The following is a 25,574-nucleotide window of genomic DNA, read 5'->3' as shown; positions in this document are numbered from 1 at the left end:
AAAGGATGGAGCTTAACTTCCTGATTACACAGAACTGTGATTTTTCTATTCCCCTCTTCTTAGAACACTTACTTTATAAATCAATGGTTTGTTAAGCATCATTAATTTTTTCAATACCACTTAGGTACATACATCTATATTTTCAAAAGTCTGTAGAGTATTAACCAAAAACAGTAACTGTTCCATTTAGGTCTACCTAGTATATTGAGTCAACTTCACATGCAATGAGTATAAAGGAGATGTTGATATGAATACAAACGCAAGACTACAAACTGATGTTTCCTTTTGGGTTTTTTGGTTTGCTTGTTTTCTTAATAATCAATTTCAAACACAGCAAAGGGAAGATAGAATGAGTAAAAAAAAAAGCATTTTATTTCCCCATTAACACTAAGCCATATTATTTAAGATATGTTTCAAAATACTTAGCCAGATTGCCAATCCCAGCCACTGCAACAGAAATCCACTGACTCACCATCTAGAGAGAACAGCTATACTGCTATATATAATTTATTAACTTAGTAGTTTAGTCTCTCAGTATTTAGCAAGTTTGTGTAAAAATTAATATTCCCATTGGTTTACAGTGACATTAATATAAATGTATAATTCCAAAGTCAATATTCCTTTCACTATAACCATAAAACTTCTTAAAAGATAGTTTGGGTTGTGGTAAAGTAATGACTGGCTGCTAGAATAGCATTGTTCCAAAATCAAATATACAGGTAGGCTTAGGCATAATAAGTATATATACACACTGTCAGTCTGCTACTATTTCCTACATTTTTGCTGTATGTACCTATCTCATTATATAAAATATTTCTTCAAATTTGAAAAAACACATTAAGATGAATACATTTGCATCTTCATTCTAAAACAACCATTTTAAATGAAAAAAATAAGTTCCCCATGTTTGTTAACTCTGTTCAAGAGATGGATTTCTGTATTTTTTTTGCTACATGTATAGTTTTTTAGCCTATATTAGTGTCTCATTACAAGCAGTTTAGCAATCAGACCTCCAGTGCTTTGTTAAAAGCTGTATTCAGCAAATTTTAAGATTGTAAAATCTGCAGTTGAATCCTTATTAAGATACTGAATTATAACAAAGTCCAAAAAATGTGTGACTATTCATCAACACCCTTGGGACCTATAAATAATTGCAAAAAAAGGAAATCACATGCATATAATTCAAACATAAATTTTGTAGGGAAGGGTCATTAAAATAAATACAATATTTTTCAACTCAATTTAAATGCTGCCTTGATGGTTAAGAGTAATATTACCAACAGAGAGAATCAAGCTATTTAAAAAACTGTTTTCCAAGTAGTTAGAACAATTTTGCAAAACAAAGCTAAGCAAGAGCCTATGCCAATACATTTTTCCTGTAGTGTAATTGCTAACATGAGGTATAATCTGTAAGCAATTAATACAATATAAATAGGTATAAGCCACCACTAAATCAAGTCTGGTGAAAAACGTCTCAGCGCTAATGCAGTTTAGTGCGGAGAGGGGAAGGGAAGTGGATATTAAGAGAAATGAGAAGGGAAGGACAGAGTAGGTTTCCAGTGGGAGCATCATTTATGCACCTTATCATTATCACTATCTTGTATGTAACAGTCCACTGTTGCAAAAAGGTAAATCCTTTCCTAGTATGTGGGTCTAGAATATACTTTATGTAGCATTAAATTTAGTTCAGTATTACTAATGCTTCATTTGAGTTATATTTGGATATACACATAATCATAAATGTGTTATCTAAAACTTTATCTCATTTTTGAAAAGTTAACAGTTAAGACTAAACTATGTACTACAGAATTTTCTAGACTATCTAAACTGAGGGGTAAAACTAAAGGAAAATATTACTATTTCTTTAGTAAATGGCTTGCGCAAAACCACAAGCTCACTCATCCTTTTATAGATGGTTTATTTGATGAGGATTGTGATCCAATGATTGTTTAGCAGCAATTTTACCAAACTGTAAATTCTTTTATTAAGAGGCATTATAAACAGATAATACTAATCTTATTTAAAAACCATGAGTGCCACACCGGTGAATATACCACTTATGAATAACTTAAAAAGTTTTTCCCATTTTAAAAGGCAACACTCAGCATACAAAAACCTATATACTAAACAAAGAGGCTCTAATATGGATACATGATTGACATGTCTAAAATGATGTATATATATATACACACACACAGTACATAATGAATGTTAATTATGTGATCAGTACACTTTTTTCTATATGATTCCCTTCATGCTTCACTTTCCCCAGAAACTGAATTCTGAACTTCCTCTTCTAAAATTGGTACAATCAGGTTATCCTTGGACATCAAATTGTATTTCATCACAAATTTAGTAAACCGATGACACAAAAATGTTTCATTCTGTAGAAAAGAAGAAAAAGAATGTTATTTTAATTTACTACCCCAAACCAAAAATACTAGACGTAATACCAGCATATATTATTGTCATTATGATAAGAATGCATCAGGATAACTATTAAATACACTTACTTCATATTCATCAAATATCTGACGATGATGAAAATAAGCATGTGAAAATATTCTGTAAATCCTACGGCATACTGATCCTAGTTTTGCTACAGATGACTCCTTTATGCTAACCCTAGAAACAGAAATCACAGATTTATAGAGCTGGATGTATCTTAGGAACAATATATTCCAATCTTCTCAATTCACAAGTGTGGAAACAGACACCTAGGAAAAATAACTTCTCAGTCCAAGGTCAAAGTGCTAGTAAGTGGCAAGAGCAGGCCTAGACTTCTGTTCACTCCTGGGCCAGTGCTCCTTCTATGTAACCACAGTGCCTAAGAAATTCAGTATCATAGTTTTGAAACATTGTACTTTAACGCAATTAAATACCTGACAAATCAAACCATACACACACATTAATACTTTCTACTCTAGAGATAACTAAAACTACTAAAAGGAATTAGTGTTATTCCATAGAACCTGATTCTTATGTTGTTTTTTGAAAAATAAAAATTGTCTGCATATTTCTGACTTAAAAAAAAATGTATACAGGATACTGAGGCAAAACCCAGTATTTTTAACATATTTTATATGAGCTCTTTGGAGTTAATGATATTGGGGAGGGGGACAGGAGGAATTCCAAAGTGATCCATCCACCTGATAACAAATATCTTAACAGAATAAAAGACCAGTCACAAACCTCCCCAATATATTACAGTATATAGAGGCTTCTTCCCAGATCTTATTTGATGAGGCTTGTGATAGGCAAGAATAAGGAATCCTTCCAAAACAAGCAGTCCAACTAAGTAAAAGTCTGCTCTTCAGGCATCCTAAGAGGAGGCTGACTATCACAGAGATTCAATCAAGTAATCAAGTGTGTAAATACCCCAACTCTAAAGCACCAGAAAGAGAACCTGGACAATAACACACAGCAGGAGGAACTACCCTCGACTGAACTGGCCTATGAGCTTTGCAAGCTAAGTTCTGCTAGCTTTAGTCTAACCATAACCCTAATTTCAAAACGTGAAAAAAACACAAAGTTTAAAGAATATAAGACGTTTACCAGAAGCCTCATTTTGGTTTTAAAAACAACAATCTTTTAAATTAAATCCAAAAAGTTTAATACCATGTTTAAAAGTTTTGTTTACCTGCTAGGAAAATATTTATTGCTATTCAGAAGACATGCTGCACCATCAAGGGTGTGTCTGGTATAGTCTATAGCAGGGCACTATAAAAGAAAGAATATAAAAATACATCAACAAAGAGCTCTACCTCTTAGGTTAGGTGTATTTATTACATGTGTCTTATTCCAAAAACCTGAGTATATTCTAAGAAAAAAATCGCCTTACAATATCAGAATGACTAAAATTCAATGTTATATCAATAAATAAGGCTTTATTATCCCCATAAACTGTATCAGACCTCTAGAAGAGGTCTTCTAATTTCTCGCTCCCAAAACAAGAAGAAAACAACACCTGATGATCTAATCTAACCTTCTAACTTTACAAATGAGGAAACTGAAGCTGGTCAATTTGCAAGTATGCACAGGCTTCTTCCAGGTATTAAAATTATCTGTAGGTAGGATAAGGATCCAGCTTAGAAAAGATCACAGAGATTCAAGTAAGCAAGCATGTAAATAACCCAACTCCAAAGCATGAGAGGGAGCGTGCTGAGATGATGTACAGCAGCAAGCATTATGACTTAAGCAAGATCACAGTTAGGAAGGACTCAAAAACATGTTTAGAGTAGAAATATACTGACTCTTGGTCCACTGATTTATACTTTACCAAGAAGCCCAGAAACCTCCATCTATTCACAAATACCTTGAGTGATCCTGGTCTTCTAACATCTTAGAAAGCATCCTTTACTATATGCCTATTCCCCTAGCAGCTCTCTAAATAATTTTCTCCTTGAACCTCCTGTGAAATTTAACATGAAATTTATATCCTTATAATTTAACGAACCTGTCTAATCCTATTCTATTTATCAGAAACAATAAAACCTATTGTTTCATGGCAAATCAGCAAACCTATAAAGGAAAAATAAAACTGCAAAGGAGTCACTCAGTTCTTTTGAGGACAGACAAGGAAAAAAGACCAAAGAAAAGGTACAGTGAGAATGAACCAGGCATCTACTTGAAGGAAAAAATGAACCAGAGAAAAGAATAACAATGATTCTAACTCTACCCAGTAATTAGAATACTTTTCAGGTGTTGAGACTGAAGGTAGCAGTTAGAAGTGTAAAATAATAGCTACTAAACATGGTTTTTTATAGTGCCGTGGCAAATGTATAAAGATTATCTGAACAAAAATATTTTTCTAACTACACATCCACAGAAATTTACAGTTAGTGGACTCACTGCCTAAAACAGTACCATGAGCAGTAATTATTGAAAATATTATCTTTCTCCATGTATATGATTCAGGTGATTTTTCAAAAACAAATACCCCAAGTCACTGTGTTTCTCACACTGATCATTTGGGACAGTTTTACAACCTTTAAGTCAGCACCTGTCCAATGGAAATATAATACAAGCCATACATTTAATTTTAAGTTTTCTAGTAGCCACATTAAAAAACTAAAATGAAACAGGTGAAATTAATTTTAATAATATTTTAACTCTAGATAGCCAAAATTATTTCAACATAAAATTGATATAAAAACTATTAATGAGTTTTTTGAGGTTATTTTAAAATTAAGATATAATTCACATACCATAAAATTGGTTTTAAAGTTAACAATTCAGTAGTTTTTAGTATATTCAAAATTTATGCAATTATCAACTATGTTCCAGAACATTTTTATCACCCTCCAAAAAACCCCATTATTTCTCATTCTCTCCTCCTTCTAACCCTAAGGAACAACTAATCTGCTGTCTTCTATGAATTTGCCTATTCTGGATATTTCCTAAATATGAGTATGTGGCCTTTAAAGTCACTTAGCATGTTTTCAAAGCTCATCCATGGTATAGCATGAATCAATACTTCATTACTTTTATTCAAAACCTTTTAAAATTTTAATATATATAAATACACTGTAACATGTTTCTCCCTCCGTAGAGTTCATTCCTCCTCATGGCTGAATAATATTCCATTGCACACATTTACCACATTGTTTCTGTACTACTCATCAGGTGATGGAAATTTGGTTGCTTCCATTTTGGATTATCATAAATAATGTAATGGAACATGAGCGTAAAATTTTTGTGTGGACATGTTTTCATTTCTTATGGGAATATATCTAGGAGTGGCATCATTAAGTCATATGGTAACTGTACACTTATCATTCTGAGGAACTTCCAAACTGTTTGTCCCAAGTGGCTACAGTAGTATTTTACAAACCCATCAGCAATGTAAAGGGTTCCACTTTTCTCTACATCCTGGCCAATACTTGTTATTATATCTCTTTTATATTTTATTCATGCTAATGGGTGAAGTGTATGCCATTGTGGGATGTCTTCTTTTTTCCATTTAAAATTTATGGTAAAATATAAAAAACATAAAATTTGCCATTTTAACTTTTTATTTTTTTAAATATTTTACTTATTTATTTTTAGAAGGGGGAAGGAAGTGAGAAAGAGAGGGAGAGAAGCACTGATGTAAGAGACAAACATCAATCAGTTGCCTCTTATACATGCCCTGACTGGGGACCAAACCTATAATCCAGGTACGCGCCCTGACCAGAGATCTAACCAGAGGCCTTACGCTTTGCGGAACGACACCTAAGCCACACCAGACAGGGCTTACCCATGTTTAAATGTACAATTTGCTGGCATTAATTACATTCAGTACGTACAATCAACATCACTATCTATTTCTAATCAAAGGCTTTTCATCATCCCCAGCTGAAACTCTATACCATCAATCCATAACTTCCCACACCCCAAACCCCCAGTCCCTGGCAATATCTAATCTACTTTTTGACTCTATTCATTTGCCCTTTCAAGGTATTTCATATAAATAGAATCATAAAATAGCTGTCCCTGTGTTTGGCTTATTGGCTCAGCATGATGTTCTCAAGGTTCATCCAAGCTGTAGCATGTATCAGAACTTCATTCCCTTTTATGGCTGAAAAATATTCCACTGCATGTACATACCACATTTTGTCTATCCATTTTCATTGTGGTTTTGATATGCATTTATCTAATGACTAATGATGTTGAGCACTTTTTCATGTACTTATTAGCCATTTAAATATCTTCTTTAGAGAAAAGTGTATTCAAATATTTTGCTCAGTTTTAAACTGTGTTACTGATTTTTTTTTAATCTCCAACTGAGGATATGCTTACTGATTTAAAGGGGTGCAGGAGGAAGAGAGAGAGAAAAAAACGTCAATGTGAGAAACACTGATCAGATGCCTCCCATATGTGCCCCTGACCAGGGCATAAACCCGCAACCATAGGCATGTGCCCTGACCGGGGATCGCATCTGTAACCTTTTGGTGTACATGATGACACTCCACAAACTGAGCCACCTGGCCAGGAAAACTGAAGGTTTTTTTTTTTACTATTTTATTTATTTATTTTTAGAGAGAGGGAAAGGGAGAGAGAAAAAGAAGAGAAACATCGATTCGTCTGCCTCTCACACACCCCCTGACCAGGAATAGAACCAGAGACCTTTCAGTTCACAGGCCAGCACTCAATCCACCGAGCCACATCAGCCAGGGATAAGCTGTCTTTTAATTGCTGAGTTATGACATTCTTTAGGCATTCTGGATACTAGGTCCTTATCAGAGCTATAACTTACAAAAATATTTTCTCCTATTTTGTGAGCTGTCTTCTTGGCAGTGTCCTTTGAAGCACAAAAAAATTTTTTGATGAAATCTGAATTACCTACATTTTCTTTCATTGTTTGTAGTTTTGGTGTCATATTTAAGAACTCACTACCCAGTCCAAGGTCATGAAGATATATACTTATGTTTTTCTCCAGAGTTTTATAATTGTAGTTGGTACATTTAGGTCTTTAATCCATTCTGAGTGAATTCTGTACATTACGTGAGGTTGGGGTCTAACTTTATTCTTTTGTATGTATATATCCAGTTATCTCTGTTTTTTTTACTAAGTCTTTAAAATCAATTTTGTATTTTACACTTATAACACATCTCATGTTAGGCTACCCATAATTAAGTGCTCCAGAGCCACATGTGGTTCATGGTTACTGTATCGGACAGCATAACTTTAGATCTTTAATTGACTTCTGATTTTTTGGGGGGGGGGGCTGTTGAGAGTTTTTCCTTGTTTTAGCTGCTTTCCTCCACCTCCCCCAATTCACAGTTAACTAATCCTACTCTGCCTCACGTGCAACAGTAAAATTTGACAAAGTAGGTGATAAAAGAGTAATATGTTCACAAACTTTTATAAATTAGATTTTTGTAAATGTATATTCATAATGATACAAGTGATCACAATATACATATGACTGAAAGGGCCAGCAGACAGTAACAAGTTATAACCTTTGTCACTTACAATCACTGCTTATACAATTAACTATTTGCTGCAATGCCTCTCAAGGACACACCTCTCAATGTCTTTAAAACTTAAGGACATTGAGTGAAGGACTACCAGTAGTGAGTATCTTGTCTATTCTAATTCAGATTCTGCCCAGCGCTTTTAATTTGTAAAAGCAACTTTCTTAGCACTAATCCATCAGTTGCTATTATTTTCTGACCACTATTCCAAGAGTTCAGAAAGTGTTATTTCATTATTTTCTTTTCATGTTTATAGCAATCTATTCCATATAGCTACCACTTAGAAATTTTATCATTCTCCCTTGACGCATGAACAATTCAAAGGAAGTTCTTCAGCAAGAAGGTTGCAATTTTAAGACTTATATTACATTTAATATTAGTGAAAAAAAAGTTGATATAACAATGAAGTATATGTAAATTTCACAATCCATCACAAACTGGATAGCACACCTTTACTAACTGACAAAACTAGCTTTCATGATATAGTTTAATTACGATTAACACATCATTAACTATACTATGTACCCGATTTCAGTGAATTATCAATGAAACTACTATGTAGTTTTTCCCAAATATAGAATGATACACAATCTCAATATTGCTTCAATTTATTAACACAAAAAAGCAACACCCCAAATGAAATCAAGTCTTCCAGTACTATTTGCTTAGACAGGTACCAGATATTCCTTAGAGAGTTTACCTTTTCCAAACAAAGTAACACCATATATTGATTTCACAATTAGAGTCACTTGTTTTCAAGTCTTAGAGGTCTGTCAATATAATAATTATTTGAAGCTCTGTAATTTCACAGAACTGGCCTAACCCAATTATATTCAATCAAATCATTGGTAAGAAGTATTACAGATTAAAAGGGAATACAGATCAAGGGGAAAGCAATAAATCGGTTGCAAAAGACATTTCTGAGATAACTAACAAAAATTGAATATGCACTAGAATATCAGATAAAGGCATTATATAAAACAAAAAAATTATATAAATATTTACTTCCTATACTCTCACCTCAACAATAATTGAGAAAAAAAAACATAAATAACTTTTTCAATGCAGGACCAAACATGAAATGAAAAATCATTATGGTGGGTTTCAACTTAATAGTGAGAAAAATTAATGAAATGTACATAAAAAATATTGACCTATAAAGTTAAAAAGCTCAAAAGTAACACTTCTACTTAAAAGAGTAAGCATTAACTAGTAATCACCAACAGTTGTTTCTATTAAAAGAAGTTACACTGTAAAAAAAAAAAAATTTTTTAAATCACACTGAATCAAAAATCTAAACAGGTATATGTAATCCATTACACATTAGGATTGGCACAATTTGACATATGTTATTCTGTGATAGCCAATGAATCATAAACAGTTCTAACCCATGTAACTGCCCAATTATGAAGAATGATACCTCTAAGAAATCCTAAAATAGCACTATGGCAATAACTTTGCAGCAAAGAACACTAAACCAAATGGCAAAATAAACAGTGAACTAAAAACCCTAAAAACTTGTCTACTACCGCCCTATAGAAATATAGGTTATGACAATTTTACTAGCCATTCTATTTTATCATTCTCACCTCTTTTGGAGTTTTATGAGCTGCACAAAGAAAAATCCATTGTTCAGTTGCTGTCATCTGAGTACATGTATCTGGATGGCATTCACTCTGTTAAAAATAGTTACATTTCTTAATATGTAAAATAACAAAGTTTATCATTTGGGTTACTATATTTCAATGTAAAATTCTAGCTTAATTAGAAATTTTGGATAAATCTTTGTGAGCACATTAAGTTACAAAAACAGAAAGAAAAATCAGAATTTTCAATTACAGCTTTAACTTGAAAATATTACCTGAAGTTTGACAGCAAGTCCATTGAGCTCAAGACAAAATTGCCTAAAAATGCAAATAGATAAATGAAAAGTCTTATCTATTTTCCACATTATATTTAAAATACTAATTGTGAAAACAGAATCTGATCAGTACCATCCATCCTCCCTCATCATTAACACTACTTGATATTACATGCACATTTCCTACAAAGACATACAGATTAATTAAACAAAATCCAAAAATAATGACCCTAAAAATGTTCATTATCAGAGTTCAGTGAGTTGATCACTTTTAACCCTGCAAATTGGTACAATTTTTCTGAGTATTTTGAAAATATTTATCAAGACACTTAGGAAGGGTATATTTTTTGACTAAGTCATTCACCCAAGAATAATTCTAATGAAATCATCAGAAAAGTATGCATATATACAAAAATGTTTGCAGAAATTATGTATATATATAAAAAAAATTTTTTAAACATTCTAAATGATTAGCAACTGGAGAGTAGTAAAATATTGGCAAAGGACATACAAAGGATATAGGTTTATATTCACAGTAAAATACCAATTATGGAAAAAATTATCTGTGTGTGTATATACCCATATAAACAGATATACAGAAAAGACTATACTTTTTATACTATGTATTTTACAAGTTTTATTCTGATTACAAATGACATGCTCTTTATAAAATCTTCAAACATAATGTAGAAGAAAGTCCTCCATAATTCTACCACCTCATCCAAAAAGATAACTATTGCTTATAGCAAATTTGATTTTCTATCCACAGATTAATAAAATATATTGAGATCACAATTTTGGACTTGCCTTTGTGTCACTTAACAGATAGTGGGTATTTTTTCATGACATACTTTCCTACTAAAATTTCCATACTGAGAATTGTAAAGCCTAAAACAATGCTTGGAACAGAGTTAAGTGCTCAAAAAATACTTTTTTTAAAGACTATCCATTTCTAGAGAGGGACAGAAACAGCAATGTGTGATTGCTTCTCACACACCCCCAACTGGAACCTGGCCCACAATCCAGACATGTGTCCTGGCTAGGAATCGAACCAGCAACCCTTTGGTAAAAAATATTTTTGAATAATGAATAATGTAGAAAATTTCATGATATTGAGATAATCATTTTTTAAACTGACTTTTAGAGAGAGGAGATAAGGAGGGGAAGAGAGAGAGAGGGGGGACCAAGAGGGGGGTGGGAGAGAAAAGAATCACTTTTTGTTGATGTTGTTCCATTTATTCATGCATTCACTGGTTGGGTCTTGTATGTGCCCTGACCAGGATGGAACCTGCAATCTTGGCATAGCTAACCAGTTAAGCTACCCAGCCAGGAACAAGATCATCATTTTTAAACAGACTTGTTAACTGATTATTAATGGGCAATTTATCCTCTATGTCACACGATAATTTACTTTATAATTGTCAAAATACAGTATTCCCTCACTTATCACAGGTATTAAGTTCTAGACTCCCCGTGATAGGTGAAAATCCGCGAAGTAGGAACCTTACATTTATTTTAGTATTTATATATATTTTAAGGCTTTATAAACCCTTACCACACACTTATAAACTGTTCCCAATCCCTTACTAACCTTTCCCACTCCCTTATTAACCTTTTCCACAGTTTTATAATCACTTATGTTCATAAACATATTCTACGCTCTTAAACCTACTTAACTTTAACAACATACATATACAGTACCGCAAAATCCCACGATATAGCAAAAAATCTGTGATAAATAATTAAATATGATACTTTGAAAAATGCCACGATACAGTGAGGCCGCAATAAGTGAACCGCGATATAGAGGGACTACTGTACTGAATGTGTTCTAAAAATCCTAGCAAATTAATCACTACTATGTTTCCCCGTCAAACAAATGAGAACACTTTAATTTTTTAAAAATGCAAAACCAAAACATATGTAATTGGTAGATAAAACTGTCCCAAATGAAAAAAACTGCACTTATATAAAAAGAAAAACTAAAAAAAAAAAAAAAAGAAAAAAAAATTTTATTTACTTATTTAAAGTACATTATACCGCTGGCCAGGTGGCTCAGTTGGTTGACTCATCATCCCATACACCCAAAGGCTGTGGATTCAATTTGCATCAGGGCACATACTTAGGTTGTAGGTTCAATCCCCAGTAGAGCTATATATGTTTGTTTCTCCCTCCCACCTTTCCTCCTTCTCTAAAATCAATAAACATATCCTTGACTGAGGATTTTTTTTTAAATCACATTACAATTGAAGAAAACAAAAAGACAGTGGTTAAATTTTCAGTTGTCTATAATTTTATTTCACTTCCAGGTGCCCAATAATAATGCTCTTCTTAGGTTACAAAAATATTATTTCTGAATCACCACATCACCCTCTACTGGCCCTTATCTGTAGACTGCATGTTATATATTTTTTATTTGTTACAAGTTTCTTGTCCAGTCAACCTACTCATGGCCAATAGCAAAATTAAACTAACTGATTTGGCAATGTTTATGGGCACTATCTGTGGTAAATAGTGCAAACTTAACAACTTCAAGGTAATTCAACACATTAAGTTGTATGACTAAAGACACAAGCCAGAGCTGAAATTCAGTTACTAAGTGACTCTAGTCGCTAAGCCATGAATCCTGGCATGAGACTGCACCCTCTCAAATGAAGGGGCATCTTTTCCTAATTATACAAATTCAGTACTGGGTAGTGCGAGATTTGACATGACCCACTTTCCATTAACATCATAATATAACCAAATGTATTAACCAATAACATTAAGTATTAATCCTCAAACGAATAACATCAAGCACATACTCTTCTTGGTCAACTATAAAGATGTATATAGTATGATAATCAAAAAAAGATATACATGAGATGTATAATGCATAAATATAAAACCAAAAAGAGAAGCTAATATTCAGAAAAAATAACAAAAGTACAAACAATAGCACCAGGACAAAGAAAATATGCATGAGAAAAATTTTATAAGTTTTGTATAACGCATATTTCACAGTCTAGGTTAAAAAGGGAGGAAAAGGTTTTCTTAGATCTAAAATAAAAACCTTATAAACTAAAATCAGTCCTCACTTGTTAGATATTATGCTACATAAAATCCTCATGGGGGAAGGTAGGTAAAAGGGGTTAAATGGTAATGGAAAAAATACAATTAAAAAATCTTCATTTTCATCATTAATCCTCCCAGTTATTTTCAAAGCTGATTAAAATAAGACAGAGAATATATTATACTAAAGTGTTCTCTACCTTGATTTATGAGGGCAGGGAAATATCTACATATTCACACTTTCAATCATGTACTGAGATGTATTTTTAAAAACTAGATCAAGTAGTCAAGTGATTTGTCCAAGACACTGGCAGAGTACAAAGAAGTCTTAGCATCTTGAAATTGCTGAACTGTATGACAAGACACTATGTCTTTGCAAAATCTAGACAACTTGCCTGCAATATCAAAAAAAAGTGACCTTAACTATAGGTTGAGGCACTCATCACAGGAAATGTGGTCTAATTTATTGGGGAAAAGTCTTATTTCTACTGTAATTATTATTTTAAAATCACCTCAAAAGTAATAAACCCAATTGAACATATATCCATACTGCATTCTCTATATTTAACCTACGAACTCATTCCAGCTCCCATTTATATTAGCAAGTTTATAACTTCAAGAAACAACCTAGTAACTTCAGGATATAACTGCTTCTAAAGTTAACTAGTCATTCACTCATCATCAATTTTATCATTCAAAGGATATTATGAAAAGCCCCAAAACTCCTTAGTTCAGGATTACAATTAATCACTATTTACCAAAGGGAAGACTGAAAGTTCCCAGTAGTTAACAGGGAACTCATCAGGTACCAAGCCTAAACTAGAAATGTGATATGATCCTTTATAGGTAAATACTGTAAAGTTATTCATGAGTAGGTAAATGAAAATAATGCATCTGTGGTTAAGAGATGTAATTAAAGAAAACTGTAAAAAAGATAACACTCAAATTCATAAATGTAGGGAAAAAATCAGTAAATAACAAAGTTGAAAGTCTTTATAACATTGAAACTAAAAAAGCTTTAGAATTTGCCTTCTGATTTGCAGTTACATAAAGATTTTATTTATAATTCATAATCAATATTAAAGATTATTTTTATCAATAGAAGTACTATTACTATTTTGATGTATCATAAGGACCTACCTTAAATGTTCATACTTCCATACACCTTCATCTTGGCCTTCTGGTGGTTCAAGAATTTTGTCAATATTGGAACAATCTGCTCTTATGTTCTGTTGAATATACTATAAACGAAGAAGTTCTTATAGTTAATGAAAATACTAATGGTAAATCTTATGTTAAATACATAATTTTTGAATACAAAACTGCTCTTGTGGTTCAACTTTTGGGTTATAAATGAAATAGAAAACCCAGTACAGAATCATAATCAGTACAGCTAGTCTCCGAATAACATTTCATTATATAATGTTGATGAGATGCCATAATGACTTAAATCTTGTTTATATCATTAGTCTATGGTAAAACTGCTTTCCTTAAACGACATTTAACTGTAATTCTAAGAACCTATCAACTGTTGTTAAGTGAGGATGTAATATAATTCAGAAATTCTCCAATTCAACTTCTTTGGAATAGAATTTACTACAAAAATGCCTATATTTACCAGGAATGGAACTGGGATCAAAACTTCAAACCATAATTTTCATATGAATGTACAATATAGACAGTGCAAATGTTAACTGTGGTCTCCTAATCAGTGTGGCTCAAGTTGGTTGGGCGTTGTCCTGCAAAGCAAAGGTCACTGGTTCAATTCCTGGTCAAGACACATGCCTGGGTTCCAGGTTCAGTCCCAGTCGGGGTGCGTATGAGAGGCAATTGATTGATGTTTCTCTCTTACATTGATGTTTCTCTCCCTCTCCCCCTTCCTCCTCCTCCTCTCTAAAATCAATTAAGCATGTCCTCAGATGAGGATATAAAAAATTAAATTCACATCACCAGAGTCCCACAAAAAGAAGAAAAAAATGTGGTGCTAAAAAAATGTATCTGGACTTCCGGCCAAGATGGAGGCCTAGACTGACATGCTCTGTCCGTCTCCCTCCACAACTGAGGACTACAACTACCGCAAAACCATAAACTAGAAGTTCCAGAAAATAAAGCTACATGGAAGTCCAATGTATGAAGTTATAAACAAGTGGTGCTCTTCTGGACGGGTAGGAGGGGCAAAGCCAGGGCAGAGAGATCAAGATGCGCGGTCAGCGGTGGCTGCGGTGTTGGGGGGGGGGGGGGGGGGGACGGGCGGAGGTATGGCTATAAGCACAGATACCCGTATTTTAAGGGGAGGTGAGAAGCGCCTGGGAAGCACCCCTGGCTGAAGACCAAACCCGTCAGCTCACGATTCCAATGCTGGGGAAGGCAGACCCCATTGCCTCGGACTGTGAGGCCCAGAGGGCGTGGGGACAGAGGAGGAGGCTCCAGGTCTCCCAGCGGAGACTGAACAGCAGGAATCCATCTTGGACCCCTGCCCCCATACAAAGCGCCACAGTGTGGTGAGAAGGGTCAACCCCTACTGGTAGTGATGTGATTAGTGCACGGAGCTCCGCCCCCTATAGCGTAGGAGCTGTGACAGCTCTGCTCAAGAAGCAAAGGTAAACACAAACTGTCAAGATGGCAGGGATCATGATAGAGATCCTAATCACGCAGCTGACCAGACAACAAATATATGATCTATCGGACCAGCAGATAAAAAGTCTTTCTGAGGCTCAGTTCAGAGCCATAGTTATAAGAAAGATTACAGTCCTAACAGCGGATCTTAAACAAGACGGGGAAGGAATGAAGGCTAGTCCTGCTGAAATGAATGAAAACACATACAAAACAAGTGGTGAGGGAAGGAAAACCAGGGATCAAACCAACAAATCGGAACACAGGGAAATAACAGTCAACCACCCAGTGCAGAAAGAGGAAACAAAGAGTGAGGAAAATGAGGAGAGGCTCAGAAACCTATGGAACAGCTATAAGCAAGCGAACATCCAAATCATAGGGTTGCCAGGTGAAGAAGAACTAGCAACTGAAAACTTATGTGAAAAAATAATGAAGCAGAACTTCCCTAACTTGGGGAAGGAAATAGACTTACAAGACCAAGAAGTTAGAGAGTTCCAAATAAACTGGACCCAGGGAGAACCACACCAAGACACATTATAATCAAAATGTCAAAAATTAAGGATAGAGAGAGAATCTTAAAAGCAGCAAGAGAGAAGAAGAGAATTATGTACAAAGGGGTCCCAATAAGGCTATCAGCTGATTTCTCAAAGGAGACTCTGCAGGCAAGAAGGGACTGGCAAGAAATATTCAAAGTAATGAAAAGCAAAAACCTACAACCACAATTACTCTATCCAGCGAAGCTGTCATTCAGAATAGAAGGGCAGAGAAAGTGCTTCCAGGACCAAGTAAAACTGATGGAGTTCATTAGATCCAAACAACTGTTATGTGAAATGTTAAAGGGACCTGTTTAGGAGGCAGATGATCAAAACTATGAACATTAAAATGAAAACTGTATCACAACAACCAACAACAGAAGCTAGGGAACTGAAACAAAGGCAGACTAAGTAGGCAACGAGAGTGGGAAAAGAATTACAGGTCTGGGGAACATGATGTGGGGAGGTCAGTGGGGAGGGGGAAGGGGAAAAGGGATGGATGGTACAGGAATTAAGAAACATAGTAGGAGAGAGTGGAGTCGACAGGAAGATGCTGAGAAGAACTATGTACACAACCAATGGGCATGGACTAAGGGGGGGGAGACAACTGAAGAGAGGGGTGTCACTGGGTGGAGGGGAACAATGGGAAAAAGAAATTGGGACAGCTGTAACAGCATAATCAATAAAGGATATAAAAAAATGTTTAGCAAATAAAAGCAAAAAATATAACACTGACAGGCTTTCCAAAACTATAGGTGTATATAGACAAATATAGCAAAAAAGGGGAGGGGAAAGGGCTCTATATTAGGGTCGTTTCTACATTTCAATCAAAGTGGTAAAATATTGATTTTAAGTAGACTGTGAAAAGTTAAGTATGGTTATGGACGGGTGACTCAGTTGGAGTGTTGTCCCACTTCCCAAAAGGCTGTGTGTATGATTGCCCATCAGGGCACATACCTAGGTTGTGAGTTTGACCCCTGGTCAGGGTGAGTATAGGAGGCAAACGATCAAGTTTCTCTTGCACATCAATGTCTGTCTGTCTGTCTCTCTCTCCCCCTCTTCCTATCTCTCAAAAAAAAAAAAAATTCAATAAAAACATCCTCAGATGAAGATTTTTTTTTAAGTATGGATTTTGTACTTTCTAGAGCAATCATCAAAAAAGTATATAGAGATACAGTCAAATTAGAATAAATTAAAACAGAATACTAAAATGTTCAAACAATCCATAAAGAGGCAGCAAACAGAAACAGAGGAACAAAAACACAGGGAACACCCTGGCTGGTGTGGCTCATTGGATTCAGCGCTGGCCTGCAAACCAAAAGGTTGCTGGTTCCATTCCCAGTCAGGACACAACCCTGGGTTGTGGGTCAGGATCCCAGTTGGGAGTGGGAGAGGCAACTGATCAGTGTATCTCTCACACATCGATGTGTCTCTCCTTCTTTTTCTCTCTCCTTTCCCCCTCTTTCTAAAAAATAAAAACTTAAAACAAAAAAAATAACAGGGAACAAACTGAAAACAATAAAACTGTAAACCTAAATCTAAACATAGCTATCAATAACTACATTAATATTAAATGCCCTAAATATATCAGTTAAAAGTCAAAGATTATCAGAAAGAACAAAGAAATATGACCCAACTAATGATGTAGGTAGGCTTAAAGTAAAAGGAGGGAAAAAATATATACCACATCAAAATGAAGCAAAAAAAAAAAAAAAAAAAAAAAGCTGAAAGAAATTAAGGGATGGTTCAACATTTAAAAAAAAAGTATACCATTCAATGTATTAATTAATGTATTAATACACTACATTAAAATACATAGGAAGAAACACACAATCATCCTAATTAAAGCAAAAAAGATATGTGACAAAATCCAACACCTTCTCATGATAAAAACACACTGAAAACCAGGTATAGAAGAGAACTTCCTCTTCTTTTATAAATGAAGGGCATTTATAAAAGAGCCACAGGTAACATCATGCTCAAGGGTAAAAGAATGAAAGGGTTTCCTCTAAAATCAGAAATGATACAAATATGCCTACTTTCACCACTGCCATTCAACATTGTATTCTAGCTAGAATAATTAGACAAGAAAAACATATTAAAAGAAAGGCTATCTTTATTTACAGATGACATAATCCTTACAGAAATCTGAAGAATCCACAGCAAAGCTAAGAAAGCTAATAAGTGAATCAGCAAAGCAGCAGGATATAAGACCAATTTACAATAATGTTACATTTCTATACACTTTCAATAAACATCCAAAAGGAAATTAAGAAAGCAAATCCATCTACAATAGTATTCAAAAGAATAAAACACAGTTGACCTTTGAACAACACGATTTGAACTGTACAGGTCCACTTATACACAGATTTTTTTCCAATAAATACTGTAAATATATTTATTGTCCTTATGATTTTCTTAATACCTTTTTTTCTAGTTTAATTTATTGTAAGAACACACTATATACTACACATAACACAAAATATGTGCTAACCAACTGTTTATGTTATCTGTAAGGCTTCCAGTGAAAACTGGCTATTTGTAGTTAACTTTCGGAGGAGTCAAAAATTACAAGTGAATTTTCAACTGTGCAGGGGTGCAGTCAGTGCCCCTAACCCCCACATTGTTCAAGAATCAACTGTACCCAGGAATAAATTTAAATAGGAGGTTAAATACTAATAGACTGAAAACTGCAAAACATGCTACAATAAAGAAGACTTACATACATGAATTCAAAGACATCTCATTCATAGGTAGGAGGACTTACCACGACCCAAAGTAATACACAGGTTCTATGCAATCCCTATCAAAATTCCAAGTCTTTTTTATAGAAATGGAAAAGCTGATTCTCAAATTTCTATTAAATTGCAAGAGGCACAGTATAGCCAAAATAATCTTGAAGAGAAAACACAAAGTCGGAGGACCCATACTTTGCAATTTCAAAACTTACTACAAAGCTACAAAAATCAAAACAGTATTGGCATAAGGATAGACATGTAGACCGACTGAACTAAACAGCACTCCCAGAAATAAACACTCACATATACAGTCAATAGATTTTGACAAGAATGCCAAGACCAGTCAACAGGGAAAGAACAGTCACTCTAACCGTTTTTAAGTGTACATTTCAGTGGCATTAATTACATTCACAATGTTGTCCAACCAGAGAGAAGTCCTGGGCCTGATGGCTTCACTGATGAATTTTACCAAACATTTAAAGAACACCAATCCTTCTCAAATTCTTCCCAAAAATTGAAGACAAGGACATCCTTCATAACTCATTCACTGCCTGATATTAAAGCCAGTCAGTCATAGACATTCTAAGAAAACTATAAACCAACTTTCCCTTATGAACATTTATGCAAAAATCCTAGCAAACCAAATTCTGCAGCATATTAAAAGGATCATACACCGTGATCAAGTGAAATTCATTCCTAGAATACAAGAATGGTTCAACATTTTTAAAAATTGATCATTATAATACCACATTAAAAGAATGATGGGGGAAAAACTCATGGTCATCTCAATTGCTGTAGAAAAAGCATCAGACAAAATTCAACACCTTTTTATCAAAAACACTCAACAAATCAGAAATAGAAGGAAACTACCTCAACATAATAAAGGCCATATATGAAAAACACACAGTGAACATCACACTCAATGAAAAATACTGAAAGCTCTCCTCTATAATCAAGAACAAAATAAGGATGCCTGTTTTTGCCACTTCCATTCAAAGTAGTATTGAAGTTCGAGAGAGAGAGCTATTAGGCAAGAAGAAGACATAAAAGGCATCCAGATTGGAAAGGAAGAAATAAAATTATCTATTTGCAAATGGCACTATCTCACAAGCGAAAGCCCTAAACATTCCACAAAAGCATTATTAGAATAAACGAATTCAACAAAGTAGCAGGATACAACCTCTACTTTTAAAGAAAGAAATATCTGCACATTTCTCCTTCTAATTTTTGCCAATTTCCAGACACAGAGCCCTAGGTTTATATTTGAGTATCCTCCACAAGGCTTATCTTATAGCTAACCCAATAAATATTTGCTGATTGACCAATACATTTTTAAAAGGCAATGCACAAAACCATTCATTCATGAATGCTCTTTCATTTCCTATGCTGAATATCTAATGCACAAAATCCATTTTAAATGGTTTCGTTTAATGATTATGAATTGTTTTATGCTTGAAGAACTACTCTATTTTATTTCCTAAGATCTTCTAATAACAATAAATCCAAATAGTTATCTACTTTTATTATTTGGCCATCAAGACAAAGCTAGCCTATCATTATTGCACATTTTCTCTTTAAAAATGTTAAGTTAACCAATGCCTAGTCCAATATACTAGTACATCTAATTTCAGGCATCCATTTATTAACTCCTAAGTGCAATTTTTAATTATTAGCTTTGGAAACTATTTTTTCCCAGTCCAGATTTTATTCTTTTTGAAAGAATAACACCCCCTCTTCTTTTTTTTAACCCAACATAGTACACAATGTGATTCTCAACAGGAATATTTAAGAATATCCTGAGGGGCTTTTCAAAGCAAATATGCTACAGGAGCCCACCTTCTTGATAATCACTGCTTTGGTGAGCTACCTGATAATGGCAACAGCCTAAGGGGAGGCATCTTAGCCCTCAAATGTACTGGAGGGGGACAAATGTAAAGGACTGATGGGAACTAAAATTAAAATGTAAAGCTTAAGTACATGTTCTCAAGTGTTCTGTCACCAAATGAGTAGCTACTTCTACTTAACTGTTATTCTAACTTAGTACTCAATTAATTTTGAATTAAATTCACTGAAATATCAAATTTGGTACATAGATATTATACAGATAAACATACTTTAAGATATTAAAATGTATTTGATTATAGTTTAATACGCCATCTTAAAACAAAATGAAGGTTGATAAAAGTTTTAAATAGGTATTCCATTAATTCCATGGATTCTGATTTATGCTAAGATATAGAAACACTTACCTATACTAAAGGAGGTCTAACCTTTAGTTTATTGGAGTTGCAAAAGAAACTATTGTTATTACCTGCTGAACAGCCAGCGTACTGTCCATTTCATCAAAGGATTCATCAGGCCAATTATAGAAATCCTATAAAAAAAATTCATGGTTAAAGCACCATATCCAATACTAGAATGATTAACTTCAATTCTTACTAAAAATTCAAAGTTACACTAGAGAAAAGGCCTCATATTGTAAACATTGTAATTACCAGTAAATAAGTTAAAGGAATTTTATTCAATGTTTTTAAATAAATGCCAAGATTTTAACTGAACTATATATTTTTTCAACCACAAATCCCTCAGTATGGCTCCCATAAACCTTTCATGTATCACTTGAGATAAATCCACCACTTTGATTTTATGGTGGTTAAATATCATCTAAAAAAGTTACACTTAATCTCCAGCTGCCATAAAACAATCAGTATTTACCTAAAGAATAGTTAGTGTTAGTAGCAGAACAAGTAGCAGTAGTTACTATTCCATAAGTGTTATTTTAAACAGACATTATAAATTATTGTTCCAATTCCAAACAGCATTTAAAATTTCTAAAGTGGAACAACAAAATCAATGTTTCTCTCTCTCTCCAAAACCAATAAACAATAATTTTTTAAAATTTATTAAAATGAGTTTCATCAAAAAAACAGACTAGCCACCAGAGCAGCTTTCTTATAAGGGGGCTATTTTTGTGGATCATCTTACACTGGCTGTGAATTCCCCTAGAGGCGATCCAGTTCATAGATATTCTAAGTGATTAAGAACTTTTCCAATTTACTGGTTCTTAAACAAAGTGTATCTATGTATCCTTTGTAGGTAGCACAATTTCTGACACTTAGTAGGTGCTTAATAAATGTCTCTTAAATAAAAACGGGGTGAAGCAGTTATAAACCATGATCTATAACCCTGTTATCAATCAACATGGTTAAGTCTCCAAACACCTTCTATTTATGTGATAGCACATAAATAAAAGTTTAAGAAGATCCAAAGCATACTTATGGATATAATACATATATAGTAAAAGTTAAAAGAAAATAAAGAAATGATAATCACCATTTTTGGTTGGAAGGAGTGGGTAGAAGACAGAAGAATATCATACAGAAGGATTCAACTATATCAGTCATGTTTTCATTCTGAGGGTAGGTGATGGGTATACCTTTTTAAGTGTCTTAAACTGTTCATTTTTTTAATGGTTTTCCTATATGAATGAAAATGAACTAACTTTATTTTAAAATGTCGAGAAACTTTAGAAAACTTACTAAACATTATTCCAGGATGTCTTTATCCTAGACATCATCTAAATATTATTAAAGAGTAATTTTAAAATTCTTCCTAAGATTTAAAGTTAAAAATGTTGCTATCAATAGACTTTGCATACACTTGCATTTAGAATTTTAGTTTGTAGTGGGGGAGGGGTCTGAAGAAAAATAAAATTTGTTTGTAGACTGTTATTAAAATATTAGAAAACACATTAGTGATATACAGAAAAGACATGAAAAATTTAAGTGGGAATTACAGCAGTCCCTCTCTATATCGCGGTTCAATTATCGCAGCCTCACTGTATCGCGGGATTTTAAAAAATATTATATTTAATTATTTATCGTGGATTTTTCGCTATATCACGGGATTTTGCTGTACTGTATACGTATGTTGTTAAAGTTATGTAGGTTTAAGAGTGTAGAATATGTTTAAGAACATAAGTAGTGTTTATAATAAAGTGTGGAAAAGGTTAATAAGGGACTGGGAATGATTTATGAGTGTGTGGGAAAGGTTTATAAAGCCTTAAAATATATATAAACACTAAAATAAATGTAAGGTTCCTACTTCGTGGATTTTCACCTATCATGGGGGGAGGGGTGGTCTAGACATAATACCCGCGATAAGTGAGGGAATTCTATAAATGTTCCGTCTCATCATAACTGTGATATACTTTAAACACTTAAAGAAGGAACCAAAAATCCAGTTTAGGCCTGGCTGATGTGACCCAGTGGGAGTGCCCGCCTGTGAACCAAAGGCTCCCTGGTTCCTTTCCTGGTCAGGGCACATGCCTGGGTTGCAGGCTAGGTCCCAGTTGAGGCCTGTGAGGAGCAACGGATCAGTTTCTCTCCCTGTCTTCCTCCCTTCCCCTCTCTCTAAAAATAAAAGAAGTATTTTTAAAAAAAGAAGTGATGTTATCTAAGAGAGCATTTACACAGGGTGGGGCAAAAGCGACTTTGTTGTTGTATTATTATTAGTTATTGTATTGTTTACCATACTCACAACTGTAAACCTCCTTTTGCCCCACCCTGTAAAGAAAGTTTGGAAAAGGTAAAAAGGAAGCCTAAATAAGAAATTCCCGCCCTGGCTGGTGTAACTCAGTGGATTGAGCGCTGGCCTGAGATCCAAAGGGTCGGTGGTTCGATTCCCAATCAGGGCACATTCCTGTATTGTGGGCCAGGTCCCCAGATGGGGGCACACAAGAGGCAACCACACATTGATGTTTCTCTCCCTCTCTTTCTCCCTCCCTTCTCTGCTCTCTAAAAATAAATAAATAATAAAATAAAAATAAATATTAAAATAAAATAGTACTACCCTTAAAAAAAAAATTCCCAGTAGTATGGCCATGAACTGCCAGAGCCACTGCCAGAGCAACTGACAGTTTAATGTGACTCGTAATAGCACTTTCAAACTAAGTTCTCTAAAATTCAGTACTAGTAGCAACTTGTTAGAGAAAAAGTCACCGGTGAACTAAGAATGCAAAGCTATGTAACCATGAGCAAATGCAATCCATTCTCTAGTATATGGTTTTCTGATCAGTAACATGGGGTTGGGGAAGGTGTCTGGATCTATAAAAATCCCTTTGAAAGGGCTCCCTTTCCAGAATTCTGTGGATGATATTAAAAGCCATTCCCCGGCATACAGTCATAGCTCCATGGTTGCTTTGTTTTTTTCACTTTTATCAGTTTTTCTTTAAAATTACATTTTAACACATTTCTTCTAATTTTAGAATATCTCCTCCATAGCAAGCCATTTCAGCTGGCAGATTAATGAGGTCAAGTCTAAATGCCTGTTTGATTTTTTAAAGAATGGGAAGCATTCCTCCTTAGCAAATTCCAAGAACCAATACCTAAACAAGCACCAACTCACTCAAATATTGCCCTACCGAAACTAATAAAATTCTGATCAGTTCATTCCCTAACTGTGCTTCACATAATAACAAGGGCATTCACAATAAATGATCTCTAACAAGTCGCAACCTGCTGATGAAAACTTGCTGGACGAGAGAACAGCTGCAGCGAAAAGTGGCCAAAGGCAAACAATTATCGCCACCTGGATCCGGCTGGACCAGCTGAATTGGAGAAGTCGGGCAGGTACGTCACAAGCCAGGTAGGAAGTGGAAGCCAGGATAAGGTAAATTGTGTTTACAGGCCCCCACCACCCACCCCCTGGCAGCCCAGGCCCTCACGAAATCACCGGGGTCTCCACTTAGCCGGCTGTGCCCCTCGGACTCAGGTCGACTGGAACTGAGGGGAGAGCCGAGAACAAACGGAACCCGCTGACAGGTTCCCAGGCCCTGGTCTGGGCGACCACCCCCAGCAGCCCCATCCTCCCCTCACGCCCACCCTCACGTCGGGGATCTAAGGCCTCACTGGCCGCCGCCGCCGCCGCCGCCACCGCCTCCGCCTCCTCCAGACTGAGGGGCTGCGGCTCCGGAAGACCAGGCCGGTGACTGGCTGCCCCCAACTGCCTGCCTGCCGCCCCGGCCCAACCTCCTGTCAGGGGAGGCCAACTTCCAGGGGCGGCGCCGCTCGGCACCAAGAGTTCCCCCGCAGAAAAGCTGTAAAGCTGGTACCTGCGCCTTGGTGCCCGGCCTGTTCCGCCTCAGCACAGCCGTCCCCTCCGCCATGACCATAGTGCCAGAGTCTGGGCGGCTGGAAGCAGTACCCGGATGTAGGGGACGGCAGCCTACGCAGGAGGCGGGGCGGAGCAGCGCCCTTAGTCTGGGAGTTGGGGAGGGGCGGCAACTGACGGAACAGCCGTAATCCGCGCAGGGCAGGGCGGGAAGACAAGGAGGAGTTCCAGAAAGAGCGAAATGGCGGAGGGAGGAGGTTAAGCAAAAGAACAGCCGACGAGAGAAGGGCGAAGACTGGAAGGGCGGGAAGAACGTAGATTGTAGGGGCTGTAGGGGCTTCGGAAGAGTCATCTGGGTGGCTCAGGGGGCCATTGCGGAAGTGTGCCGGCTCTGCGTGTATCTCCTTGAGTTTATGTTGGTTACATTAGGAGGACCGAGCTTACCCAAAGGCGACTGTCTCAGTAAACCCTTGCGCAAACACATACCTAGGAAGCAAAGTGGAAAACGGTCTGGGAAAATTTCAAGGACCTGCATGAAATCGACCAATCTGACGTGAGACTGGGATTTAAAGAGTATCAAATGATATTTCCACCCTGCACTGACTTCAAAGTCAAGGACCTTTTCAATGGCAAGTTTGTTTAAGTACATAAAAGACCCAAATGTCAATTATCCGAGATAGAGCGAACATCTGGTATTGTGCGTTAGACA

General features: G+C 35.4%; 1 protein-coding gene across 1 annotated transcript; it reads right to left on the bottom strand.

The window, feature by feature from the left end:
- Positions 1-345: 345 nt before the first annotated feature.
- MOB4 (MOB family member 4, phocein) lies at positions 346-24,986 on the bottom strand. Its single transcript, XM_090282199.1, has 8 exons — positions 24,867-24,986; positions 21,066-21,128; positions 14,011-14,111; positions 9,820-9,862; positions 9,548-9,634; positions 3,641-3,720; positions 2,514-2,625; positions 346-2,384 (listed from the first exon to the last, which is right to left on the bottom strand). The coding sequence occupies exons 1-8, from the start codon at positions 24,924-24,926 to the stop codon at positions 2,253-2,255; spliced, it is 678 nt and encodes a 225-aa protein (XP_090138325.1). The 5' UTR covers positions 24,927-24,986; the 3' UTR covers positions 346-2,252.
- Between the last annotated feature and the right edge of the window lie 588 nt (positions 24,987-25,574).

This window comes from Furipterus horrens, unplaced genomic scaffold (genome assembly GCF_987537825.1).
Source record: "Furipterus horrens unplaced genomic scaffold, mFurHor1.1.pri manual_scaffold_1, whole genome shotgun sequence".
In the NCBI taxonomy this organism is placed as follows: Eukaryota; Metazoa; Chordata; class Mammalia; order Chiroptera; family Furipteridae; genus Furipterus; species Furipterus horrens.
Note: the sequence above shows the minus strand (reverse complement) of the source record. Positions and strands in the feature narration are given on the sequence as shown.

What these genes read in the sequence shown, in the direction of transcription:
- MOB4 (XM_090282199.1), bottom strand. Translation starts at nt 24,926, where the DNA reads ATGGTCATGGCGGAGGGGACGGCTGTGCTGAGGCGGAACAGGCCGGGC. An exon ending in GACTTGCTGTCAAACTTCAG is followed by an intron (nt 9,635 to 9,819) that starts GTAATATTTTCA and finishes TATTTTTAACAG; the next exon opens with AGTGAATGCCATCCAGATAC. An exon ending in CTCATAAAACTCCAAAAGAG is followed by an intron (nt 3,721 to 9,547) that starts GTGAGAATGATA and finishes TTTCTTTTATAG; the next exon opens with TGCCCTGCTATAGACTATAC.